Raw genomic sequence first — 23,650 nt, 5'->3', positions numbered from 1 at the left:
GCGGATCTGTAGGTCCGGTCCTCACAGTATAGGTCTGGCTGGAGATGTGTGTAGGGGAACCATGTACAGGAGATCACAAGCACAACTCTGAGTGTGGCTGGGACCACGGGAGGAAGAGAGCGGAGTGAAAGGGAGGAAAGGCCGGACACTGACATTTAATGACCAAGCAGGGTGTGTCCAGAGGTAGGCAAGGAGGAGTGGTAAGAGAGGAAGGAGGAAAACCGGGAAATGTCATGTCAATAATAACAATAAGAGAAGAAACCTATCTAAGGGGAAGGGGTTCATCAACTGGGAAGGCCACTGCAGAAAAGTCACATATATTAAAATCTAAAAATATCGGTAGGAATTAGACCAGGAAAGTCATTGGTGGTCTTGGAAACCAGCAGTGCCCTTCAGCGGGCTGATGGGGCCTTTTAGAGGTGGGTGGTGACTCAGGTAAATGAGAAAATGAAGATGACAAGGACAGACAATTCTTTTGAGATGTTTGGCTGCAAAGGGGTTAGGACAGTAGCTGAGCAGGGAACGAGAAGTCAAAGGAATGCCGAGTACATTTAAAATCTGATGACAAGAAACCAGTTGGAAAAGAAAGATGTATATTCAAGAGATGGGGAGAGAGAGACTGAAAACAGGTAGTGTGAGGCTCCTGCAAGAGCCAGTGGAATGGGGTGCAAGACTCGGGTGGAAGGTCTCGTCTTGAAGGGAGGGATGCACCTGCCACTAGGTACCGGGAGGGCCTGTGTACAGGCTTTGTGCAGACCAAGGATGGCAGGTTCATGTGTCTGGCAGCAGGATGCTAAGGGGCCTCCATTCTCTTAGTTTCTTTTCTTTTTTTTCTCGTGAAGAAAGTCTGGGGAGAGTGGAGAAATTCTCAAATGCAGGCTTGAAGGAGTAGTTTGGGAAAAGGATCTCCAGGCAGGTCAGAGAGCCTATTGAGGTTGGTGACATGACTTTGTCGTGGAGCCATCTGCCCTGTCGAATGACTCCAGCAGGTCATACTTATCACAGTATAGCGGGGCCCATCCAGCATCAATTGGAGTTTTGCCAGATGGCAACAGGGAAAGGATGAGGAGCCAGGAGGGGCTTTTTTTTTTTTTTTTTTTGAGACGGAGTTTTGCTCTTGTTACCCAGGCTGGAGTGCAATGGCGCGATCTCGGCTCATCGCAACCTCCGCCACCTGGGTTCAGGCAATTCTCCTGCCTCAGCCTCCTGAGTAGCTGGGATTATAGGCACGCACCACCATGCCCAGCTACTTTTTTGTATTTTTAGTAGAGACGGGGTTTCACCATGTTGACCAGGATGGTCTCGATCTCTTGACCTCGTGATCCACCTGCCTCGGCTTCCCAAAGTGCTGGGATTACAGGCGTGAACCACCGTGCCCAGCCACCAGGAGGGGTTTTAAGACTAGACGGTGTGGTTGAAACAATAGACTGTGGAATCAAATTAGAGAAGTTGGACACTGAAGTAACAGAGGAGAGAGTAGGTGGCTCCCTGGTTTTAGCTGAGGAAGGACAGTTGTGGAGGGGTCCAGCCAGATGGCTGGAATGAAGGGAGGCTGAGGCTGAGGGTGCGACGCTTCATAGGGGCCCTGAGAGTAAGATGCCCCATGGGTCAGAGGTGCCAGAACCATCCTTCAGTTCCCTCACCACGCAAGTAGGGGTTGGGGTGAGGGGGCAGAGTTAGAGTGAATAATTGACGTGCTTAAAGTTATTATGGAGACGAACAAGCTATCAACAGGCAAATGAGTCAGAACCAGGAAGCCAGCAGTCAACGTGCCATGTGGTGTTTCTGGAATTGTTTTTTATTTTAGGAAAATACGAGACTTCCTCTCATGGAGAAGCACCTTGAATCTGCAAGCTCTGAAGCCCATGGGATCAGGCAGGGTGGTTGCGACCGTGTGCTGGAGCCTGGCTGTACTCGTGGCTTAGAGTCTGGAAAAGGGGGTTGATCCTGCTGCCTGGGATGTAGGTGACATCCGCAGCTCTACAGACTGGTCCAGGCAGAGGCACAGCAGGCCCAGGGCCTCCTAGGAACAGAGGAGAGGTGCTCTGGCTGCTGCAGCTGCTGCCCTGTGACTCCCCCAGGCGGCCTTCGGGAGCTGCACTAATTGCAACAGTCAATGAAATGGTAATTGGATTAATACGTGGCATTAATAACAAAGTCCTCATTAATTGACTACTGTAAAATGATGTGACTTTATGTGTTAGATGTGTAGAGTGGGGGAGGCACTTGGGCTTTGGGTTCCAGTGTTAATCTGCTTCTTCCTTGATGACCTGCGACCACCATCTATGACAACCTTCCTTTGGCTCAATCTGGCCACCTGTTAACAGTGTCGTCATGGCTGAATTGTTTTTGGGGATTAAATCAAACAATACACTAATGATTTTGCCCAGAACATAGTAAGTGCTGGGCTGGAAATCATCCCCTTGTGCCTCCAGAACTCCTGAAGGCTCCCCTCTCAACCCCAAACCTGCTCCTTCCCCACCACCTGCTCCAAGCCTATCCCCATTTTCTCCCCCTCCACACACTGGCCCAGAAGGCCCCCACCTATCGGCTGCATTGCCCAATTCCCCTGCCTTTTGGCATCAGGTGGAGTTGGCCCAAAGGAGATCTGAGGACAGGAGTGTGAGGGGCTTCCATCACCCCTGCTCCCTCCCTGCTAGGTGCCTAGGGAGTGGCTACATCCTCAGCTGAAGGGCTCACATCCTGCCACGTCGTTGTCTCCATTCATCACCCTGACCTGCTTCCAGTGGCCTCTCCTGCTTCATGCCCCTTCAGGCCTAGGGATGTTAGCAGTGCCCAGCCACTGCATACTCACCATTCCTTGTTGGCTTTCTTAACCCTCCATACATTTGTATATATCTGCTTTGTGAAATTCTCCTCAATTAGCCAGGTAGAATGTGCCATCTGTTCCTGTAAAACCCTTATTGATAGCATACTCAATCCATGTTAGCTATTATTGCCAGCCTAATAATTAATAATAATAAAGGAATAGTCTGTGAGAGGAACTGTGCCAGTGAAATTGGTGAAACTCGGGACCAACCGTGATAACAACCTCTATTTGCATGAGCTTCTGTTGTTTAGAAGCAGCTTTCATTCTCCCGCTTGATTCAGCATCTACCCTGATGCATTGTGCATCTTGCAACCTTTAATACGTGCTTGCCAAGCAGATACACCTGTCGGTAGGAAGCTTTGGGGCTGTTGTTCTCATTTTGAAAATCTTGGAGTGAGCTAAAGAAAAATAGTTCTCATTTATAGTAATTTGGAGCCAGGCACTCTGATATCACTGACCTTCCATGCTCATATCGTATTTGGAGACCATTTGATTGTCAGCCCATGTAACACAGAAGGAAATCTATTATGTTTGCATCTCATTTAAAAGAAGGAGCAGCTAGATCTATGGATGATACTGACTGGCTTTGAGTCTGTCAAAACATCACCTGCTAGGGGAATGTTAGAAGCAGCACCTTAATGGCCATCTCTTGAAATCTGCTTCCTGACTAGTCATGAACTTCACACAGAAGAATCAATTTGTTGCCCAAACATGGCAGAGATTGCAGACATCCAGTGACACACAGGGGTTTGTGACACATAAGGGTTCAGGTTGCTCCTTCCTTCCTTCCTTCCTTTCTTTTCTTTTTTTTCTTTCTTTTATTTTTCTTCTTTCTTTTTCTTTCTCCTTCCTTCTCTCTCTTTCTTCCTTCCTTTCTTTCTTTTTCTCTCCTTCCTTCCCTCCCTCCCTCCCTCCCTCCCTCCCTCCCTCCCCCCCCTCCCTCCCTCCCTCCCTCCCTCCCTCCCTCCCTCCTTCCTTCCTTCCTTCCTTCCTTCCTTCCTTCCTTCCTTCCTTCCTTCCTTCCTTCCTTATTTTTCTTTCTTCTTTCTTTTTATACTTTAAGTTCTGGGATTCATGTGCAGAATGCGCAGGTTTGCTACATAGGTATACGCGTACCATGGTGGTTTGCTGCATCCATCAACCCATCATCTACATTACGTATTTCTCCTAATATCCCTCCCCTATCCCCCACCCCCTGCTATCCCTCCCCTAGCCCCCCACCCTCCGACAGGCCCTAGTGTGTGATGTTCCCCTCCCTGCGACCATGTGTTCTTATTGTTAAACTCCCACTTATGAGTGAGAACATGCAGTGTTTTGTGTTCTGTTCCTGTGTGAGTTTTCTGAGAATGATGGTTTACAGCTTCATCCATATCCCTGCAAAGGACATAAACTCATCCTTTTTAATGGGTGCATAGTATTCCGTGGCGTATATGTGCTACACTTTCTTTATCCAGTCTATCACTGATGAGCATTTGGGTTGGTTCCAAGTCTTTGCTATTGTGAACAATGCTGCAATAAACATACATGTGTATGTGTTGTTTTTGGAAAGGGGGGCCTAAGAAGTTAGAGTTGAAGTGTGTTTTTCTTGAGGTGGCTCTCACTCTTGGATTCCTCCCTCTCCTCAGCACACGGTTCCCCTGACCTGGGTTACCCTCACGGTGTCTCTGCGTCTCCAGGCTGGTTTTCTCACCTGGTTTCCTCCACATCTGCCCGTCCCTCCTGTATGTATCTACTGGTTTGACTTACGGAAAACACTGTTTGCTCATGTCATTCTCCCCCTCACAAACTGTCAAAGTTTCTCCATTGTTTATAAGATAGAATTCAAGATCTTTTGTTTGGCATACAAGGCCTTTAATGACCTGGCCTCACCATTCCTTTCCAACTGAATTTCTCCAACCTCAGCCTTCCTCTCCAGCTGACTCACCATGTCCTAAGTGTGCTCCCCTCTGGATGCACGTGCTGCTGTCCTCCCCATTTGAGAAGGCTCTCTCTCTCCCTCCCTGATCATTAATCATCCTTGAATGCTGCATTGAAGTACCTCCTCCAGGAAGCCTTCTCTGATCACCAGCAATGAAGAGTTCCCCATTAGGTCTTCTGTAGCCTACAGTCTAGGTATTTGGCTTTTTAAGATTGCCTTCTATTTTTATCTATTTATCTTTTTTTTTTTTTTTTTTTTTTTTGAGATGGAGTCTCTCTCTGTCACCCAGGCTGGAGTGCAGTGGTGCAATCTCAGCTCACTGCCAACCTCTGCCTCTCGGGTTCAAGCAATTCTCCTGCCTCAGCCTCCTGAGTAGCTGGGACTACAGGTTCGTGCCACCACGCCCGGCTAATTTGTGTGTGTGAGTGTGCATGTGTTTAGAAGAGATGGGGTTTCACTGTGTTAGCTGAATGTTCTCGATTTTCTGACCTTATGATCTGCCCATCTCGGCCTCCCAAAGTGCTGGGATTACAGGTGTGAGATTTTTATCTATCTTTTCATAAGTTTAAATCAGGAGTAGCGAATGTCTTTCATTTTCCGTATCAATCCCTATTAATGGATAGTAGCTTCCTGGAGCCCTAAGCTGAATGAACCCCGTGAACTCAGCAGGACATAATGTTTGATCAATTAGCCGAAAGTGCCATGAACGTAGGGTAGGAGAATTGTAGCATAAGCACCTCATATTCCTCCTTTATGGAATATCTCATCTCCACCATGGAATGGTAAACTCTCTGAGGGCAGGGACTTACTCATGTGTCTCCCATGGTATGTAGGGTGGGCGAACAGATAACTAGCAGGCAACAAGTGTGTTCTGATTTCTGTTTGACAGCAATGTGATGTGCAGTGGTTTGACTTAAAACCAAAATCTAAAAAGAATCTAATTAAAACAGCACCTTGTCTTGGTTTTGAAGTTATATTTTACAACTCGGCTGGTTTTGAAACTTCTGGGCTGGAGATTGACGTGCCTGAATATAAGTGGATGGATGTTTTAGATTAGTGGTTCTCTGCGCTTTTTTTTCTACACTGCATCTTTAATGGGTGATATTCACATGGGTTTGGTGGTTCTGTAGATTTATGTCCTTTCTTCTCCACTAAGAAAAGCCTATCAGAATGCAAAAGCGTGAACGAGGTCTTATTATAAGGATAACCTTGAATATATGTTAATCAATTTTTAAATGGATACAAAATCAAATTTTTGTGCTTTATTTTATAATATATTGGCACAATAACAGCGTTATAGCAGTTGCCCTAGAAAATGGTTTCATCAATTATCTGAGCACCATAGAATCAAGTCATCCTATAGATGGTCTGAAAAAATGTTCTAACTTCAATGCCAAGGTAATTGACATATAAACAAATTTTTCAGCCTTTAATACAAAAATGACTTTCTTGGAAAAAGAACAGTAAAAGTATTGACACCGGCCGGGCGTGGTGGCTCATACCTGTAATCCCAGCACTTTGGGAGGCTGAGGAGGGTGGATCACGAGGTCAAGAGATCGAGACCATCCTGGTCAACATGGTGAAACCCCATCTCTACTAAAAAATACAAAAAATTAGCTGGGCATGGTGGCACATGCCTGTAATCCCAGCTACTCAGGAGGCTGAGGCAGGAGAATTGCCTGAACCCAGGAGGCAGAGGTTGCGGTGAGCTGAGATCGTGCCATTGCACTCCAGCCTGGGTAACAAGAGTGAAACTCCATCTCAAACAAAACAAAACAAAACAAAGCAAAAAACTATTGACACCACAAATGAGAAACTGAGAAAAAAGGTCTAAAGGATTTAAATGAACCAATCTTAAACAATTGTGTTCCTGTCTGACAGAAGTTTCCAATGATGCAGAGCTGAGATCCTTCTTCTATACATGGACTCGTTTTAACAGGAAGACTTTGAGTCCCTGGTCAATCAGTACAGTGGGACAGGGTAGGGGGCAGAAGTGAAAATTTTGGAAATCAAAGTCAAATTTTTGGAGTCACAGAGACGGTGCTCTGAGGTCAAACACATTGCGGACAGCCTCGTTGTGGCCACTAGAGATGGGAAAATAAGGATAGGGTGGCTGGAGTGAAAAGGCTGTGTTCAAGCCCAGATTACCGACCTTTTAAAATACAGCAGTTTATGATGAGTGTTGATGAGGTTGCAACATAGTCTTGACATTGCCTTTGTTCAGGGCACAAATGAAACACGTTTCCTGTACAAAGAACATCAGACCCAGATTCAGAACTGAGGGCAATACCAAAGCTGATGTCCAAACATCCAGGCAGTTCATGAAAACAACCAGACCATTGGAGGGGAAAGTGGGGGTGGGTGGCGCCGCCAGTCTAATGATGTGGCACCTGGCAGAAAAGCAAAAGCAATGATTTAAACATTTCCTTTTTTTTTTTGAGACGGAGTTTCGCTGTTTTTACCCAGGCTGGAGTGCAATGGCGCGATCTTGGCTCACCGCAATCTCCGCCTCCTGGGTTCAGGCAATTCTCCTGCCTCAGCCTCCTGAGTAGCTGGGATTACAGGCACGCGCCACTGTGCCCAGCTAATTTTTTTGTATTTTTAGTAGAGACGGGGTTTCACCATGTTGACCAGAATGATCTCTATCTCTTGACCTTGTGATCCACCCACCTCGGCCTCCCAAAGTACTGGGATTACAGGCTTGAGCCACTGCGCCCGGCCTAAACATTTCCATTTTTAACTATGTGGTTGGTATCCAGAGACACAGCCCCAAGAAACCACACAGTATACAGGTTAATGGCACTGGCTTTGAGGCAGACATGGGTTCAAAGCCCAATGCTGTCATATATTAGCTGTGTGACCTTGTTTCAATCTCCCTGAGCCTCAGTTTCCTCCTCTGTAGTGAAAATAATTAGGTTACTTTTTATTTGTTAATATTAGGGTCTATAGAATGGAGAAAATATTAGGCACTTACCTACAGGGTTACGTGAAGATTAAATACAAAAAAAGTTTGTGTCATACATTGCAGAGTGTCTGTTACATAGGAAATTTACAGAGACTGTGGCCTAGAGAGCTTTGTGATGTGACTGCTGATATAATGCAGGGGCCACTCACAAGAAGGAAAGCTCTAAGTAGGATCTTGCCATTTTGCAGTTTCCAGTCCCACGAAGCTTTTTTTTTTTTTAATTCTGTTTTAAAATTCAGTTTCCTCCAGAAATGATGGGATTCCAGCAACATTCACCCTCCTCCTCTTACTGGGTTTTAGGTGCACTGCACCTGCGGACTAACTGTGCTCTGGACACGGTGCAAACTTTCCTTCTACCATTGTGGCATAATGCCCCTCTCCAGTGTCTCTACCTATCAGACTTCCGGGGCGCCCAACCCAAAGTCAGCATCTCTATGAACCTCTCCCTTCTCCCCTTCCTGCTCCTACCACCTTCCCCTTCCCCAGGCAAAGCTTGGTTTGCTCTTACAGACTCTGCCTGTTTTTTTTTTTTTTTTTTTTAACTATTCTCCAACATACTTATTACTCTACCTACTCACACATACAGACTGTGCGTGGGGGTAGCGATCAGTGTTGGCCATGCCTTTTATTCCATAAAAGGCTCTCAATATTGAATGATGATTGATGGAATGAATGAATGAATGGCTAGGCTAGGAGGATAAAGATGAGACATCCTTCTTCCAGCCCCAGCTGGCTTTTCCTTATATCTACCCAAGACCTTGGAATGGTAACAGACCACTGTGTCTTCCCAGGAAGGGAAGGATAAGGCCAAGCTGGAAAGGCTGCAGGCTCCACAGTCCTTATTAACCGTGTGACTTCAGACTTAACCCTTCTGTGCCTCAGTTTCTTCCTCTAAGTGGGGATGACAATAATGCCTTCTCGTGAGGCTATGAAGTTTAAATGAAACCGAATGAGTAAAATGCTTAGACTTGTATCTGACACATGGTAAAGCTACATATGATGGGTTATTTTTTTCTTCAAATTTTAGTTCAGGGACCTTTCCATGGCCCTCAAATTCTTAGTAGAAACAACTTCCCCTCGCAACCAACCTCATTACCATCTGTTCTGATCTTGACAGCACTTATTCCTAAGGGAAATAAATAGCTTTTTGGGTGTACTGGCTTCTTGCTGTCTACCCCACTGGAAATGTACACTCCTTGAGGACCGTGATCAGACAGTGTTGTTTGGGCAGCTGACCATTGTCAGGAGGGCTAATCAATGTTGAATGAATGATGGAACGATGACAGACAGCAGATAAAAGGCTTGCATTAGGGCTGGCTGGTATTCCTGCTGTGTCTCATCCTGGCCAGGTTGGGAGGGGCACCTTACTCAGCTGCCAGCAGGGCTCACCCACCAAGAAATCTCCAACTTCGTCACATGAAATACCAGCTGGGGGCAGTGGGTGCCCTGGGCCAACCACAAACGGGCTTTTTTAGATTTCAAAATAACCACAAGGAGAAAGGAGACTAGGAGAATGTGAATTCCAAGAGAGGTGGATTTGAGAAAGGATTGGGGGCACAGACTTGGGAAAAACAGAAGAGGAGGTGTTGGAACGGGTAACAGAAGCTGGTACGGATGGGGCAAGGTCACCATGGAAACACTGCGCTGCCTGGACCAGAAGCCAAGTCTCCTCCTCAAGGTGGATTTCCACTTTGCAACTTGAACTATGTCACCTCTCTCCCACCCCCGGACATCACTGTGGATTTGCCCTAGGACAGCTTCACAGTTCTTGAAGCAGACAAGAAGTAGAGGACCCTGGTGCTGGCAGCTTCCTAGGAGATGGAGGCCCACCAGAGAAATCAGCGCTGTGGGGGGAGCTGAGTGGACTCTGAGACAGGAGCCCACACCTGTGGGCAGCTTACCGTGAAGGAGGTGGTGTCTCCATCTACCCTACCTGGATGTTTGGGGCTCCCCTAAATCAGGGTGTTCCCAAGTGAGGCGTCCCAAGAATCCACCTAGAAGCCACCAAGTCAAACCCCGGGGGGGCCTGGAAGTCTGAACTGTGCACTCCCCAAGTGAAGCTGATGCATGTCAAAGTATGGGAATCGGCGCTGACAGTCCTGTTTCCCTGATCGAAGGACATGCAGGGGGCAGCGTTGTGGGTGAGGGGACCAGGCAGTGTCCTGGGCATCCGCCTTAGGGGCACAGAAACGTGGCAGAGTGGTCAAGGCTTAGTAGAAATGGGAGGCGGTGGCTGAAGTGGCAGGAAGGCAGCAGGGCCTGGTGGTTCCACAGGGGATTCTGGAGTGAGTCAGCCTGGGTCTGAATGCAGCCCCTACCGCCCCCTAGCGGGCCATAACTTTTGGCACAGAACTGAGCTCTGCAGACTCGGTGTCCTCATCTGTAGAATGGGGTTGACAATGTTGGTGCTTCCTATAGGGTTATTATGAGGATTTGAGGAGTTTATATTTGAACGGTGCAGGGCACAGGTAAACAGGGCCACAGGTGGAAGAGGCTGGGTCCCTGAGTTTGAGAAGAACCAGCCCTTTTCAAAGACTGTGAGAAATCAACTTTCATTGTGTTCAGCCTTGAGGTGCAGCAGTTGGCCTTCCCTGATGAATGCAAGTCTGTTCATAAGTGACTGGCTGGCCATGAAGGTTCAGATAGTTGTTGGTATCTGCGAGGACACAATGGGTTGGGTGTGCCTTCCTCGACAGAAGGGAGGGGCAGAGGAGACGAAACCTTTGGATTGGTTAAGAGCTTCTACTGCGCCCCATATCTTCTCCAGGAAAATTTTCTCTGCAGTTGGAAGGAAAATTTTGATGAGCTTCTAAGCTATCGTCAAAGGATAGTGAGGCTGTTGCCACTCAGCTCCTAGGAACTGGTCCTTCCCTGAAGGCAAAATGAGCACAATGAGGACCTCTTGGCTTCTTCTAGCTTGCTGAAATAGACTTAATGCCTGTGTCCAGACATTAGGGAGTGTGTGTGAATGTTTGTGTGTGTGTGTGTGAGCTGTGAATGTGAGTGTGTGTATGTATTTGAGGGGGAGTAGAAGGATTATGGTACCAGACCTAGAAGTCATAAAATAAAAGAAACTTTTCCTTGATGGTAGTAATTTAAAACATTTTAATACTAAAACAACCATATGGAATGAAATACAGACTTATGAATTTGTAAGATAGAACTGAAGATTTGGAAAAAGACCCCCAATTGCTCCCAACTGCTTCTGTTCCCTAGAGTACATATCACCTTCCTCTGCCTCTGAGGCTATTTGGAAAGAAAGTTTGAGAACTACTGGTCTAGAGACCAGTGGATCCTAAATGCAGGTCCACGGATAAGCTCTGGGCCGGCTGTGTGCCGAAATCACTCGGCAAACTTGCTGAACATACAGATTCTTCAACCACCTCAGAAAGCCCAACTCAACACGCTACTCAGGTGCGTGTGTGTATGTGTATCTATCTCTATCTACATGTTGTTGTGATATAACGTGCATACAGTGAAATATACACATACTAAGTTTACAGTGTAATCAGTTTTGACAAATATGTATCCCTCATGTGCCTCTTCCCAGTCCATTCTCCCCAAAAGCAGTCACTGTTCTGATGTCTATTACCACAGATTAGTTCCACCTATCCTAGAACTTCACCTGAATCAGGGTTTCCCAACTTGAGGTTCCTAAGTGAACCTTCATGGCCAGCCGGTCACTTATGAACAGACTTGCATTCATCAGGGAAGGCCAACTGCTGCACCTCAAGGCTGAACACAATGAAAGTTTTGGGTTGATAATTCTTTGTTGTGGGGGAATTAGAAACTGAATGTGTCACCTTGAATTCATATATTGGAACTCTCACCCCTAATGCTATGGTATTAGGAAGTGGGGCCTTTGAGGGGTGATTAGGTCCTGAGGGCAAAGTCCTCATGAATGTGATTAGTGTCCTTGAAGAAGACGTGTGAGCGCCATGCTGTCTGCTCTCCACCATGTGAGGATGCATCAGAATGGCTCTCTGCAAACCAGGACGTGGGCAGACACCAGACACCAGATGCGCCAGCTCCTTGATCTTGGACTTCCAGTCTCTAGAACTGTGAGAAATAAACATTTGTTATTGAAGCTACCCAGTTTATGGTAATTTATTATTGCCGTTCAAACTAAGATAGGGGTTGACCTGTGCATGGTGGCTTAGCAGCATTCCTGGTGTCCAGTAACAGCTCCCAACCCCCATGGTGACCGTTGTCAATAGCAGCTCCACCACCTCCAGTTGTGACAACCACAAATGTCTCCAGACACTGCAAATGTCCCCTGAGGGGCCAAATTGTCCCTGACTGAGAACGTGTGCTGTCAATGGAATCATGCAGCATGTATTCTTAGACATCTGCCTTCTTTTCCTCAGCATATTTTTATAATTCTTCTCTATTGTTGAGTGTACCTGACACTCATTCCTTTTGCAGGTTGAGGAATATTCCACTGGACGAATATGCCCCAGGTGACCTCTCCATTGTCCTGTTGGTGGACAGCTGGGCTGCTTTCAGTGTTTGGCTAGGACAAGTCACGTTGCTCTCAGCCATATCTAAGCCTTCTTGCAGATTCATGTTTTCATTTCTCTTGGATAAATATGTGGGAGTGGAACTGCTGAGTCATAGGATAGATTTATGTTTAACTTTTAAGACTGCCAGTTTTCCAACGTGGCTTGCCATTTTCCCTTCCACCTGTGAGCCCAGGTGTCTCACATCCTTGTCAACACTGGTGTTGTCAGTCTTTTTGATTTTAGCCATTCTAATGGGTGTGTAGTGGTGTCTACGTTTTTAAAACACCTTGGGTAATTCTCACAAACAATTGTATTCGTTATCTATTGCCATGTAACAAACTGCCCCCAAACACGATGGCTTAAAACAACAATTATCGCGCAGTTTCTGTGGGTGCAGAAATCCAGTCATGGCTACCTGGGTCCTTTGGCTTAGAATCTCTGCCAGGCTCTGGTCAAAGTGTCCTCTGGGGCTGTGCCCATATCAGGATTTGACTGGGGCAACCTCTAGCTCCAAGCTTGCTCTCGTGGCTGTTGGCAGGATTCAGTTCTTCCTGCAGTGCCCTCGGATCTTTGCACGTGGGGGTCTCCATAGGAAAGCTCTCAACACTGCAGTGTGTTTTATCAGACGGAGTGGGTGAGACACAGCAAGGAAAAGGGAATGTCATTTTTTCGGTTATCTAATCTTAGAAGCATCATCTTCTCACATTTACATATTCTATTCATTTGAAGCAAGTCACTAGGTCCAGCCCATACTCAAGGGGAGGGGATTATACAAGGGCATGGACACCAAGGGACAGGACCCTGAGAGGTTTCATCATAGATGGCAGCTGCCACGGCGGCTCTGGTGTGAGAATGCTCAGTCCAGACCAGAGCTTCTCCAACCCTCTGTGAGAGACGAGCCAGTTTAGGTTAGTTTAGGTATGTTGTAATGCTCACACTCAATTTCAATATTTATCACAAATGAGTAAAAAACTAACAACAACAAAAAAGAGTTTATCAACTGGTCCTTACTCGCAAACCCACTTTTCATAGCACCTGACTAGACCCAAGGGTCACATAAATATTGCCGACATTTGTCAAGGGTTGGCTGTGCCAGCCTCTGTCCCAAGAGCTTTGTGTGGGTTATCCTAGCTTATCCTCAATCCAGCCCCAGGAGATAGATGCTATTGTTAGCATCCCCATTTTACAGATGAAGAAACTGAGCACAGAGAGGTTAATTAATCAGACCCAAGGTCACACAGCAAGTAATTGACAGAGCCCAGACTCCAGCTAAGCTGTCTTGTTTTAGAGCTTGAATACCTGACCAGCAGGATGTTTCGTTATATACACATTAGTGTGTATCATCGCCAGTATTAGAGCCCAGAGTGACAGGCTCTTGTGGGTCCCTTTGCCCTAGCTCTGCCACCCCCTTGAGGGGGTGGGCTTGGCTATACTACAGACCCCAGCAGCAGCAGTGGCTCATGCTTAGCCTCATCTGAATCCTGGATGCTCAACTGGATGCTGCTTCTCTGTCCTCCTCCTTTTTGAAGTTCAAGTTTAAGGAGCAAAGATGTCCCCTTTTTCAGCCAGATCTGCTTCCCCCACCTGTAGCCTCCTGGATGGTGCAATGCTACTGTAAGAGGAATGTCCCAGCATGAAAACCCAAACTGATAAACAGCCTTAAGGTGAAAAATTAATCATGTCACAAAAAGGGCCACCTAGCATCTTTGGTAAGGTTAAGTGTTTGTTTACAGGTCATTAACTACATAATTAATTTCTGGTTTTCCAACGTAAGCCCCATAAGGGAAGAACAGCATCTGTCCCGTTTACTCCATATTCCAAACACTTAGCATAGGGCCTGGCCTGTAGTGGGGCTCAACAAATATTTGTTCATTAAATGAAGGTTCAGGTTCCTACCCCCATGCCATCTGTCTCTGCCTGGATTATTACCGCAGGCAGAGCCAGAGGCATCTGTGCTGCCCTCCATGAAGAGGCAAGAGCCGGGTGGTGGGCGAGGCCCAGGAGGAGGGAGGACAGGCACAGGGACATTACTGAGCCACCACCACTTGGCATCCAGGGTGACTGCTGGATCTCCAGGGGTCATCTTCCAAAAGGCGACTGAAGGCACTTTTGGGAAGAGTGAGGAGGAGGGATAATTCATTGCCTGTCTTCCTGCTCGCAGAGGTCAAATTCCTCCCATGGAGGTGTTTTGGGTTTCTCTCTCTCTCTTTTTTTTTATTGTGGGTGAAAAGAAAAAGTAACATAAAATTTACCATCTTAACCGTTTTTAATGTACACTTCAATTGTGTGTGTGTGTATATATATATATATAATATATATATATATTTGGTTTTTTGTTTGAGATAGGGTCTCCTTCTGTTGCCCAGGCTGGAGGGCAATGGCACAATCTCAGCCCACTACAGCCTTCACCTCCTGGGTTCAAGCGATCCTCCCACCTCAGCCCCCTGACTAGCTGGGACTACAGGCATGTGCCACCATACCCAACTAATTTTTGTATTTTTTTGTAGAAATGGGATCTCACTATGTTGTCCAAGCTGGTCTCTATCTCCTGGGGTTAAGTGATCCTCCTGCCTCAGCCTCCCAAAGTACAGGCATGAGCCACCGTGCACAGCCTCAGTTCAGTGGTATTAATTTATTCATTATGTTGTACAAACATCACCACCATCCAGCTTCATAACATGTTTTGTGTATAAAACTAAAAATCTGTACCCATTTAATAATTACTTCCTATTTTCCCCTCTCTCAACCTCTGGCATCCACCATTCTACTTTCTGTCTCTAATTTTGAGGGCTCCAAGTATTTCATTTAAGTGGAATCATGCCAAATGCGTGGCTTTTTGTGACTGGTTGATTTTGCCTGGCATCATGTCCTCAAGGTTCATCCATGGTGTAGTGTGTGTCAGAATCTTCCTCCTTTCTAAGGCACAATCATACCTCATTGTATGAATATACCACATCTAGTTTATTCCTCTGTTCATAGATGCTTGGATGGCTTCACCGTTTAGCGATTGTGAATAATGCTGCAATGAACATGGGTGTAAATATCTCCCCAAAGACCCTGCTTTTGATTATTTTGAGTACACACCCAGGAGTACAATTGCTGGATCTTATGGCAATTTTATTCTCAATTTTGTTTTTTTGTTGTTGTTGTTGAGACAAGGTCTTGCTCTGTCACCCAGGCTGGAGAGCAGTGATGCGATCTTGACTCACTGCGACCTCTGACCCCTGAGTTCAAGCAATTCTCCTGCCTTAGCTTCCCAAGTGACTGGATTACAGAAAAATTTTTGTATTTTTGTAGAGACGGGGTTTTGCCATGTTGGCCGGGCTGGTCTCGAACTCCTGACCTCAAGTGATTCGCCCACTTTGGCCTCCCAAAATGCCAGCATTACAGGCATGAGCCACTGCATCTGGCTAATTTTCATTTTTTGAGGAACTACTATACTATTTTCCGCAGCAGCTATATATTTTACATTTCTGCCAGCAGTGCACAGAATTCCAGCTTCTTCACATCCTCACTAATGCTTGTCATTTCCTGTTTTGCTGATAGTAGACATCCTAATGGGTGTGAGGTGGTATCTCGCTGTAGTTTTGGCGTGTATTTCTCTTTAGTGATGATGAGCATCTTTTCATGTGCTTATTGGCCATTTGCATATCTTCTTTGGAGAAGTGTCTATTTAAGTTCTTTGCTCATTTTTGAATCAGGTTGTTTGGGTTTTCCTTGCTGAGTTCCCCTGTGGAGCTTCAACTCTCTGCACGTTTCGGTTGCTTCTGAGTGGACAGAGTGCTCCTGGTGTCTTACAGCTCAGCAGCCACGGAGAAGCCCCAGGGCAGAAGGCAAGAAGGGCATGGCTTGAGCCCAATGCGAGGCCCTGTGGGGCTGTGCCCACGTGCAGCTGGTTGGACACAGTGGGAGCAGCAAGCGGCCAAAGGTCCCAGGGCCAGGTGAGGCTGGGAGAATCTAAGGAGGCACATCTGAGGGGTCTGAGGCACATCTGAGGGTGTGATTCCTCCATCGAGATGCAATGCAATGCTAAGCACAGCTGCGCACCCATCCTCTAATTGTTGAATGCCTGTCTCCACTGGAAACCCCTCATTTGTCCTGAAGATATATCTCCCAGGCCCTATTCCTGGGCTTCGAAGGACATGTAGACAAAGAATCCCTGATTCTAAGTCCTGCCCCTCCTGCACCCATATGGAAGGCTGGAGCAAACTCTCTCTCTGGGGCTCTGCTACTCCGAGAACCTCCTTCCTCCAGATGCTCTTGTTCTTCACCCAGAACCCTCTCCCAAGCTCCCTCTCTCAACCCCAAATCCTCTTTTCTGTTTCTCTGGCACCAAAGTTTCAGCTATTTAAGTGCAAATATAGATACATTTGAAAGATGTGGAGAAACCAGGCTTTTGAAATGCCATAAATAAGATTGTACAGAAGAAGGAGATAGGTAATCAGCTGCTACTTTTGCTCCTTGACGAGACTCATGTAGCTGTCATCAGATTCTGCTCTTGGCTTGGGCAAAGGCTGTAAGTTGTTTCCAGCTAAAGCCAGCCCTTTGCCACATGGGATAAAGCAGGATAAGAATAAACAGCAAATGAGGATGCCTTGGGCTGGATGCAGAGATTCAGGAGGGGGCTTCCTACCTCAGGCCTAGTTTCTCTACACCAGGGTCATAATCTCCTGTGATGCTTGTGGAAAAGGCAGCGCGTCATTTGGGATGCTCTTGGCTGCAAGGCGCGAAAATCCCCATTCAAACTGGCTTAAACAATAGGAACAGGACTGCTCACATCACTTGAAATGCGGAAGTAGGACAGAGTGCAGGATTGGTTGGCTGAGCAGCTTGATGACAAGGACATAGGTTCTTTCTGTCTCTCCACTCTGCTGCTCCAATGCTGACTCACCTTGCAGTCACAAGGCAGGGCCACCCGCTTTCCCATCCAGGGAGGAGGGGACTTCGTCCACAGATACTGTGGAATGCATCTGGGTTTTATCTCCCTTCCATCTGGCTTGGTTACCCCAGGATGAGTGCCAACTCCTGGGCTGGAATCAGTCCTCAAGATAATGCCAAGAAATGGTAGGATCTGACCTTTTCCTGGGAGCTGACCTTTTCCTAGGGTGGAACCTAGACAACCTGGTGATGTATAGGGCAGGTGGAGGGGAGAGGGAATGGATGTTGGTGGATAACCAAGAAATGGCCAATCTTTTGCTCCAGGGGCTCATTTTAAGCTCTGGTAACAGGATCCTGAGGTTATCAGGGACACACAAATTGAGATCCACTGGGGAGGGAAGAAGGCAGAGCCAGACTGTCAAGACCTGAGGCAATGCAGAGTGAACTTCACTCAGAGCTCAGCCCAGTGGTCATTTCCCCCTTGGAAATGCAGAATCATCCAAATTGCATCAAACTGGGAATGAAGCCCAGCCCTTTTCTCAGATAATTGAATGGGGACGAGACCAAATTTAAACACAAAAATGTTTCCCAAGCCACCCAAACAGTCTTAGTTCCAGTCCCAACCAAGTGACAGAAGAGAGTAGCTTTAAGTTAGGTGTGCGCTGGGGCCCAGCAGCCTCTGGGATAGATTTTGCACTGATGAATGGGAGGGAGTGGCCATGGGTGGCCCCTGGGATGCTGTGGTTGGCACTTAGAATACAGTGGCAAGACCAACAGGGATTTTGCAGTGGGAGGTCGAGGGGGTGCTGTTGAGAAGCAGCTGTAGGGCCATGGAAATAACGCGAAATTCAAAGCGAAACATCTGGAGGCTCGATGAAACATACCACCTGTCAGTTGTATGATAGCGAGCTTCCCTGAGCCTCGGTTTCCTGATTGTGAAACAGTAGGATGAAGGTAATACGGAGTTATATGAGCTATTGAAGGTGGAGGCGACTTTGTGCAGGATAGAAAGATGGGGACATTAGTCATCGCTCATATGTCTCCTCTAAGGACCCTGAGCATCTGGTGTCAGGAGCACACTTTTACTCCCCTGACCCTGGTCTTCACCCCCACCTTCCAAATCCCCCTCTCTTTCAAGCTCTCGGTCATGCCCTGCCTCCTCCCTGAAGGCCAGCTCAGCCTCCCAGGTGCCTCTGATTATGCCCTGCATGTATCGTGCGCTGGCCACCAGGTGTTAATATACATACTACCTCCCATCCGCTTCTGTATTGCGGTCCTGGGCAGCCAAATTTACCTGTTTGTGATCATCCCCAACTTACCTATACCTGAAAGTGAAGCAATGGTGTCTCATACCTCTTTGCAGCCTAAAAAGCAACTCAGAATGTGGAATGGGATGGCTCCCAAATCACCTGTCACTTAAGGTGACGACCCAGAGAGGTGAAATGACCTGGCCAAGGTGACCCAGCTCCAGCGACAGGGTTGGTACTGGAAGCCAGCCTCCTTGATACCAGTGACACTCTCAGTAGGGGTGGAGATGCAAAGGGGACCTGATTTTGCACATCATAGATGTCGCTTCCAGGGTGCCGTGTGTAATAAGATAATGATACATATTTCTCATGGGGATCATTGTGCTGGGGAAAGATTTGAAAGCAGGAAAAAATGTCGAGAGCTATGGGGGCAGTGGGCTTTGGGCCAGGCTGATCTAGGCTTATGCTGCTGCTGCTCTCACCAGCTGCATGATTCCAGGCGACTTCACGCCACCAAAGTCAGAAACGCTTTTAGAGCCCATGTGCACCCGGCACATTCAGAGGTGATCAGGATAGAGTCAGGTCCTTGCTTAGGTTACATTATAATCTACTGTACGGAGTTTCTGAGAGGAGAACTGCGGGTTTCTTAAATCTCTTCTGAGCCTCAGTTTCCTTATCTGAACAAGCGGGATAATCTCTACCTCTTATGAAGTTCAGACCAAAACACACAGAAATGCGGGGGCAGCAGGGGGAGGGGCTCTGGCAGGAAGTGGACTTCGAAGAGGTCCCGAGAGGCCCCGGCCTCCTCCCTCTTTGCGCCCTGCTGCAGCTTATGCACATCCCCTCTGTGTCCAATGGATGAAACCAACTGAGGAATGCCCCAGTCACCTAGGCCGAGCCTTCCTCGGGAATGGTTGGGGACAGTCTCAACCAGGGCAGAATGTCCAGGATTCATCCCGGGAAATCTAAATAAGGAGGGTACAAAAATTACAAGCACAACTTTTTGAAATAGTGTAAACTGTAACCGCCTCTCCCTCCAGACCACATCCACTTCCACCCCTACACTGTGCAGGGTCACTCTTGCCACCGGGTAGGGCAGCGTGAGTCCTGCTGCCAGCCGTCTGCACCTACTACCCATGACAGTCACAGAGATGGGAGGGCCAGGAGGGCCAGCTTGGAGGGTAGGAGGCTTCTTGGGATACTCAGTCATCGATCTCAGTCTCCAGATCCGCTTGTCTTAAACTGAGGGACATTTTGTGGGCTGCCCACCCAGGGTGCCAGCAATTTAAGCTCTACACCTGTTCTTCAACCCTGAGGAGCTGGAAGGCTCCTATTGCTACTTGTCACATAACTTTGAGTCTCTCAAAAAGGAGGCAAAGACAAAAGATCCCACTTTTCTGTGTGAGGAGCCCCGTGTACTTAAGTCTTGACAAGCAGGTGGGTCATTGCAAAAGAAAGATTTCCTTTTTTTTTTCAAGTGAAAATGCCCTAGCCCAGGGCACACAACTGGGCAGATGGTGCACAAGCTACATTTTGGCTTCTACTCTGTCCTCAGCCAGAGATTTTTGTGCAGTGCACAAATCATACAACATGGCAGCCCTAGTAACAGGTATTTACTGTGTGCTCCCTGTGAGCAGACCCCATGCTAGTCACAAGGGACACAGCAACTTGATGCCAGTGATGCTCTCAGTGGGGATGGAGGTGCAAAGGGAACTTGATTTCGCAAGTCATACGTATCTCTGCCAGGGTGACTAGTTGCTGTGTGTAACAAGATGATGATTAATGTTTCTGATGAGGACTGCTGTGCTGGAGAAAGATTTGAAGTCAGAACAAACGTCCAGAGCCATGGAGGTAGTGGGCTTTGGACCAGGCTAATCTAGGCAGGAGCAAGACAAGACATAATTCCTGTGCTCATAGATCTCATATGCCAGTGGGAGAGACTTACTACAAACAGCCCAGCCTATGACCAGAACAACCTAGGGTGAGATCAATGCTGTGAAGCAAAGCATGGGACGTGGTGATAGGGAGGGACAGGCTGGAGGGAGGGATTTAATTTCGATTGGAAGGTTAGAGATGGACTCCCTGGTCAGACTTCAGGTGTGAGATGGAGCCAGTCATGCAAAAAGCTGGTGGAGGTCAGGGTGGGTGGTTTGGGAGGAAAAGTTAGGGGCTGGAAGCTGGACCAAGGAAAGAGTCCAGGCTGTTTGAGAAGCAGGGAGCTCAGTGACTGGAGGTGAGCAAAGGGAGGATTGAGGACAATGTCAGAGAGATGAGTAGGATCAAGCTAGGCAAGCTACAAGGAATCTGGATTGTGTTTCAAGTGTGGTGGGAGCCACTGGCATTTCTGCGCCATCGGGTGGAGGAGAGGAGGGAGGAAGGGAAGAGGGAGAATGAAGAGGCAAGGGGAGCAGATGACAGCAGCGGAGTGGGGACCACCTGCAGCAGGTCCAGGCAATACCCGCCGGCACAGCCATAGGATGGACGGGCCGATGGGTGGAGGAGGGATGGTTGCACAGGGCCCAAATCTCAGTGGGTTGTGGATTTGGGTGGGTTTAGAGATGATGTTAGACCTTCCTAGGTTGTGCTGTTTGGAGCAGAATGAAACCACACCTCTCCTCCTGCCTCCTACAAAAGGTCAGTTCACCGCTTCTCCCTTCAGGGAGGGCTCCTTGTGGACTAATCAGAGTAATTTGTGTTTGTAGTTCAACATTAAAAAATCCACGGAACCCGTTCAGCCCTGTGCCCTCCTCAAGTTCCCAGACATCTATGGGCCCAGGCCAGCCGTGACGGCTCCAGAGGTCATCAACTACGCCGACTACTCGCTGAGGTCCACGGAGGAGCCAGCTGCACCTGCCAGCCCCCAACCTCTGAACGACAGCCGCCTCAAGAGGCAGGTCACAGAGGAGCTGTTCATCCTCCCTCAGAATGGTAGGGGTCTCCTGCCCACCACACTTCCATGGGCAGCACTCCAGTGGGGTTTGTCAATGTCTCTGCAGATGCTGTGTGTGGCCTAATGAGGAGGCCGAATGCTCCCGGCATTTGATGCCGGCCAAGCAGGTGGGCATTGGGCCTCGGAATTATGCTTCTTTCTTTCTGACAACATGGTGCCATAGCACTTCTCCGCCAGGCCGCCAACCTTCCCCTGGGAAATGGAGTTCCTTTCTAGTCATGTGTGTGTAACTGAGACAGGATAAGGAGCTATGGCTAAAACCATGGGCTTCGGAGTCATAGCTTTAATTCACTGCCCTTTCATATGCTTGCTCTGCGGCATGGGTCTTGCTGTAACTCAGTGAACCTCAGTTTCCTCATCTACAAAATGGGACTAGACTGTTATCTGTCTGGTAGGGGAGTTGTAAAGTGTATTACCTACCCAATGGACATAAAAAGCTTAATTCAGAGCCTGGCACAAAGGATGTAACAAAAAACATATTGTTGGCTGACGCCTGTAATCCCAGCACTTTGTGAGGCCGAGGTGGGTGGATTACGAGGTCAAGAGATCGAGATCATCCTGGTCAACATGGTGAAACCCTGTCTCTACTAAAAATACAAAAAATTAGCTGGGCATGGTGGCATGTGCCTATAATCCCAGCTACTCAGGAGGCTGAGGCAGGAGAATTTCCTGAACCCAGGAGGCGGAGGTTGCGGTGAGCCGAGATCGCACCATTGCACTCCAGCCTGGGTAACAGGAGTGAAACTCCGTCTCAAAAAAAAAAAAAAATTGTTTTTTTTTGTTGTTGTTTTTCTGAAATAAGGTCTCAAGCACTTTTTTTTTTTTTTTTTTTTAGATGGGGTCTTGCTCTGTCTTGCTCTGTCTCCCAGGCTGAAGTACAGTGGCATGATCATGGACCACTGCAGCCTCAATCTCTCAGGCTGCAGTGATCCTTACCTCATCCTCCTGGGTAGCTAGGACTACAGGTGGACGTCGCCATGCCTAGATCATTTTTGCTTCCTTTTTGTAGAGGTAGACATGAGATCTCACTATGTGGCCCAGGCTGGTCTCAAACTCCTGGGCTCAAGTGGTCTTCTTGCCTTGGCCTCTCAGAGTGCTGGGATTATAGGCCTGAGCCATCGCATCCAACAAAACATATTGTTATTATTTCTCCTTTTTATCAGCATCAACACTGAGTGCAGCACCTTTAGGTGTACTGTGCTGCTGCTGGGAAGATATGGGAAGCGGAGACACAGTCTCTGACTTAAAGCAATATGTAGGCCTTTTAGAAAGACAAAACATAAAGCAAGCAGAGTGGATTGTTGTGTAGTCTCTGTTTTGTTTTGTGTGGTTGATGAGGGAGCCGGTGGACACAGATGCAGCCTAATGGGCTGTGACATTGACCCCATCTGTTGATCCCATGTGTTGTCTTCATGTGGCCCCTGTGATTCTGCACACAGCTGGGAAGACTTGGGTTTGGGTTCCTGGAACAGGGGATAGAGATAGAAAAGCCATGATTGGGAAAGCAGAGCCCCTGTGTGGGTGGCAGCGACAATTTTGTGTTTCTTAACAGGTGTGGTGGAGGATGTCTGTGTCATGGAGACTTGGAACCCAGAGAAAGCTGCCAGTTGGAACCAGGCCCCCAAACTCCACTACTGCCTGGACTATGACCAGCAGAAGGCTGAATTGTTTGTGACTCGCCTGGAAGGTACTGCTCTTATTTGACTCTCAGGGGTTTCTATGTGTCCATCTCCCCTGGAGGAACTGTGCAGGCAGGATGGGTTCATCTGCAGCTGGAGGGAGCACTGGATTAGAACTCTAACAACCAGACTCTGGAACACATGGAGCTCAGACACAAAGATTTCCCACACCCCCAGCCTCAGGAGTCCAAAGTGGGGATTCCTGGTTGACAAACATTTTTTTCTCCAAATGGTGATTTCAAAGACCAGGCTCCTTCCAGCTGTGGCTCCATAACCCTCTCCTTGTCATCTGTATCTTTGTCATCTGTATCGAGCAGGTAGAAGAAGAAAGGGAAGCAGAGGGCACAATCACTGCTTAAGGGCCTTTACCTGGACTTGGTGGGTATCACTTCTGCTTGCATCTCATTGGCTGTAACTCAGTCACATGAGCACACCCAACTGCAAAGGAGGCTGGGAAATGTGGGCTAGCAGGTGCCCAGGAAGGAAAGGAAATGAGTTTGGGGTGAGCAGCTAGCTGTCTCTGCCATAGATGAATTTGAAATTGGACAGGGCTTTCTGTTGGACATGGAGGGTGTTCTGAATAGTCAGAAAAGTTTCTACAATCTAACAGCCAAGCAGCCTGAGGGTAGTAGGATTTCCTTGGTTTCTCTATCCTGACAATTCACTTTAAGGTCAGCAAAT

The 23,650-nt window shown here is 47.6% G+C and overlaps 1 protein-coding gene across 1 annotated transcript in view; it reads left to right on the top strand.

Moving 5' to 3' along the window:
• The window catches only part of SYT13 (synaptotagmin 13), a 47,203-nt gene that overhangs the window by 11,768 nt on the left and 11,785 nt on the right, over positions 1 to 23,650 (top strand). The window contains exons 2-3 of the mRNA XM_009007983.4: positions 21,043 to 21,268; positions 22,843 to 22,977. Of these exons, the coding sequence (XP_009006231.3) occupies positions 21,043 to 21,268; positions 22,843 to 22,977 (361 nt within the window). The remainder of the gene's footprint in view (positions 1 to 21,042; positions 21,269 to 22,842; positions 22,978 to 23,650) is intronic.

This window comes from Callithrix jacchus, chromosome 10 (genome assembly GCF_049354715.1).
Source record: "Callithrix jacchus isolate 240 chromosome 10, calJac240_pri, whole genome shotgun sequence".
NCBI lineage: Eukaryota > Metazoa > Chordata > Mammalia > Primates > Cebidae > Callithrix > Callithrix jacchus.
Note: the sequence above shows the minus strand (reverse complement) of the source record. Positions and strands in the feature narration are given on the sequence as shown.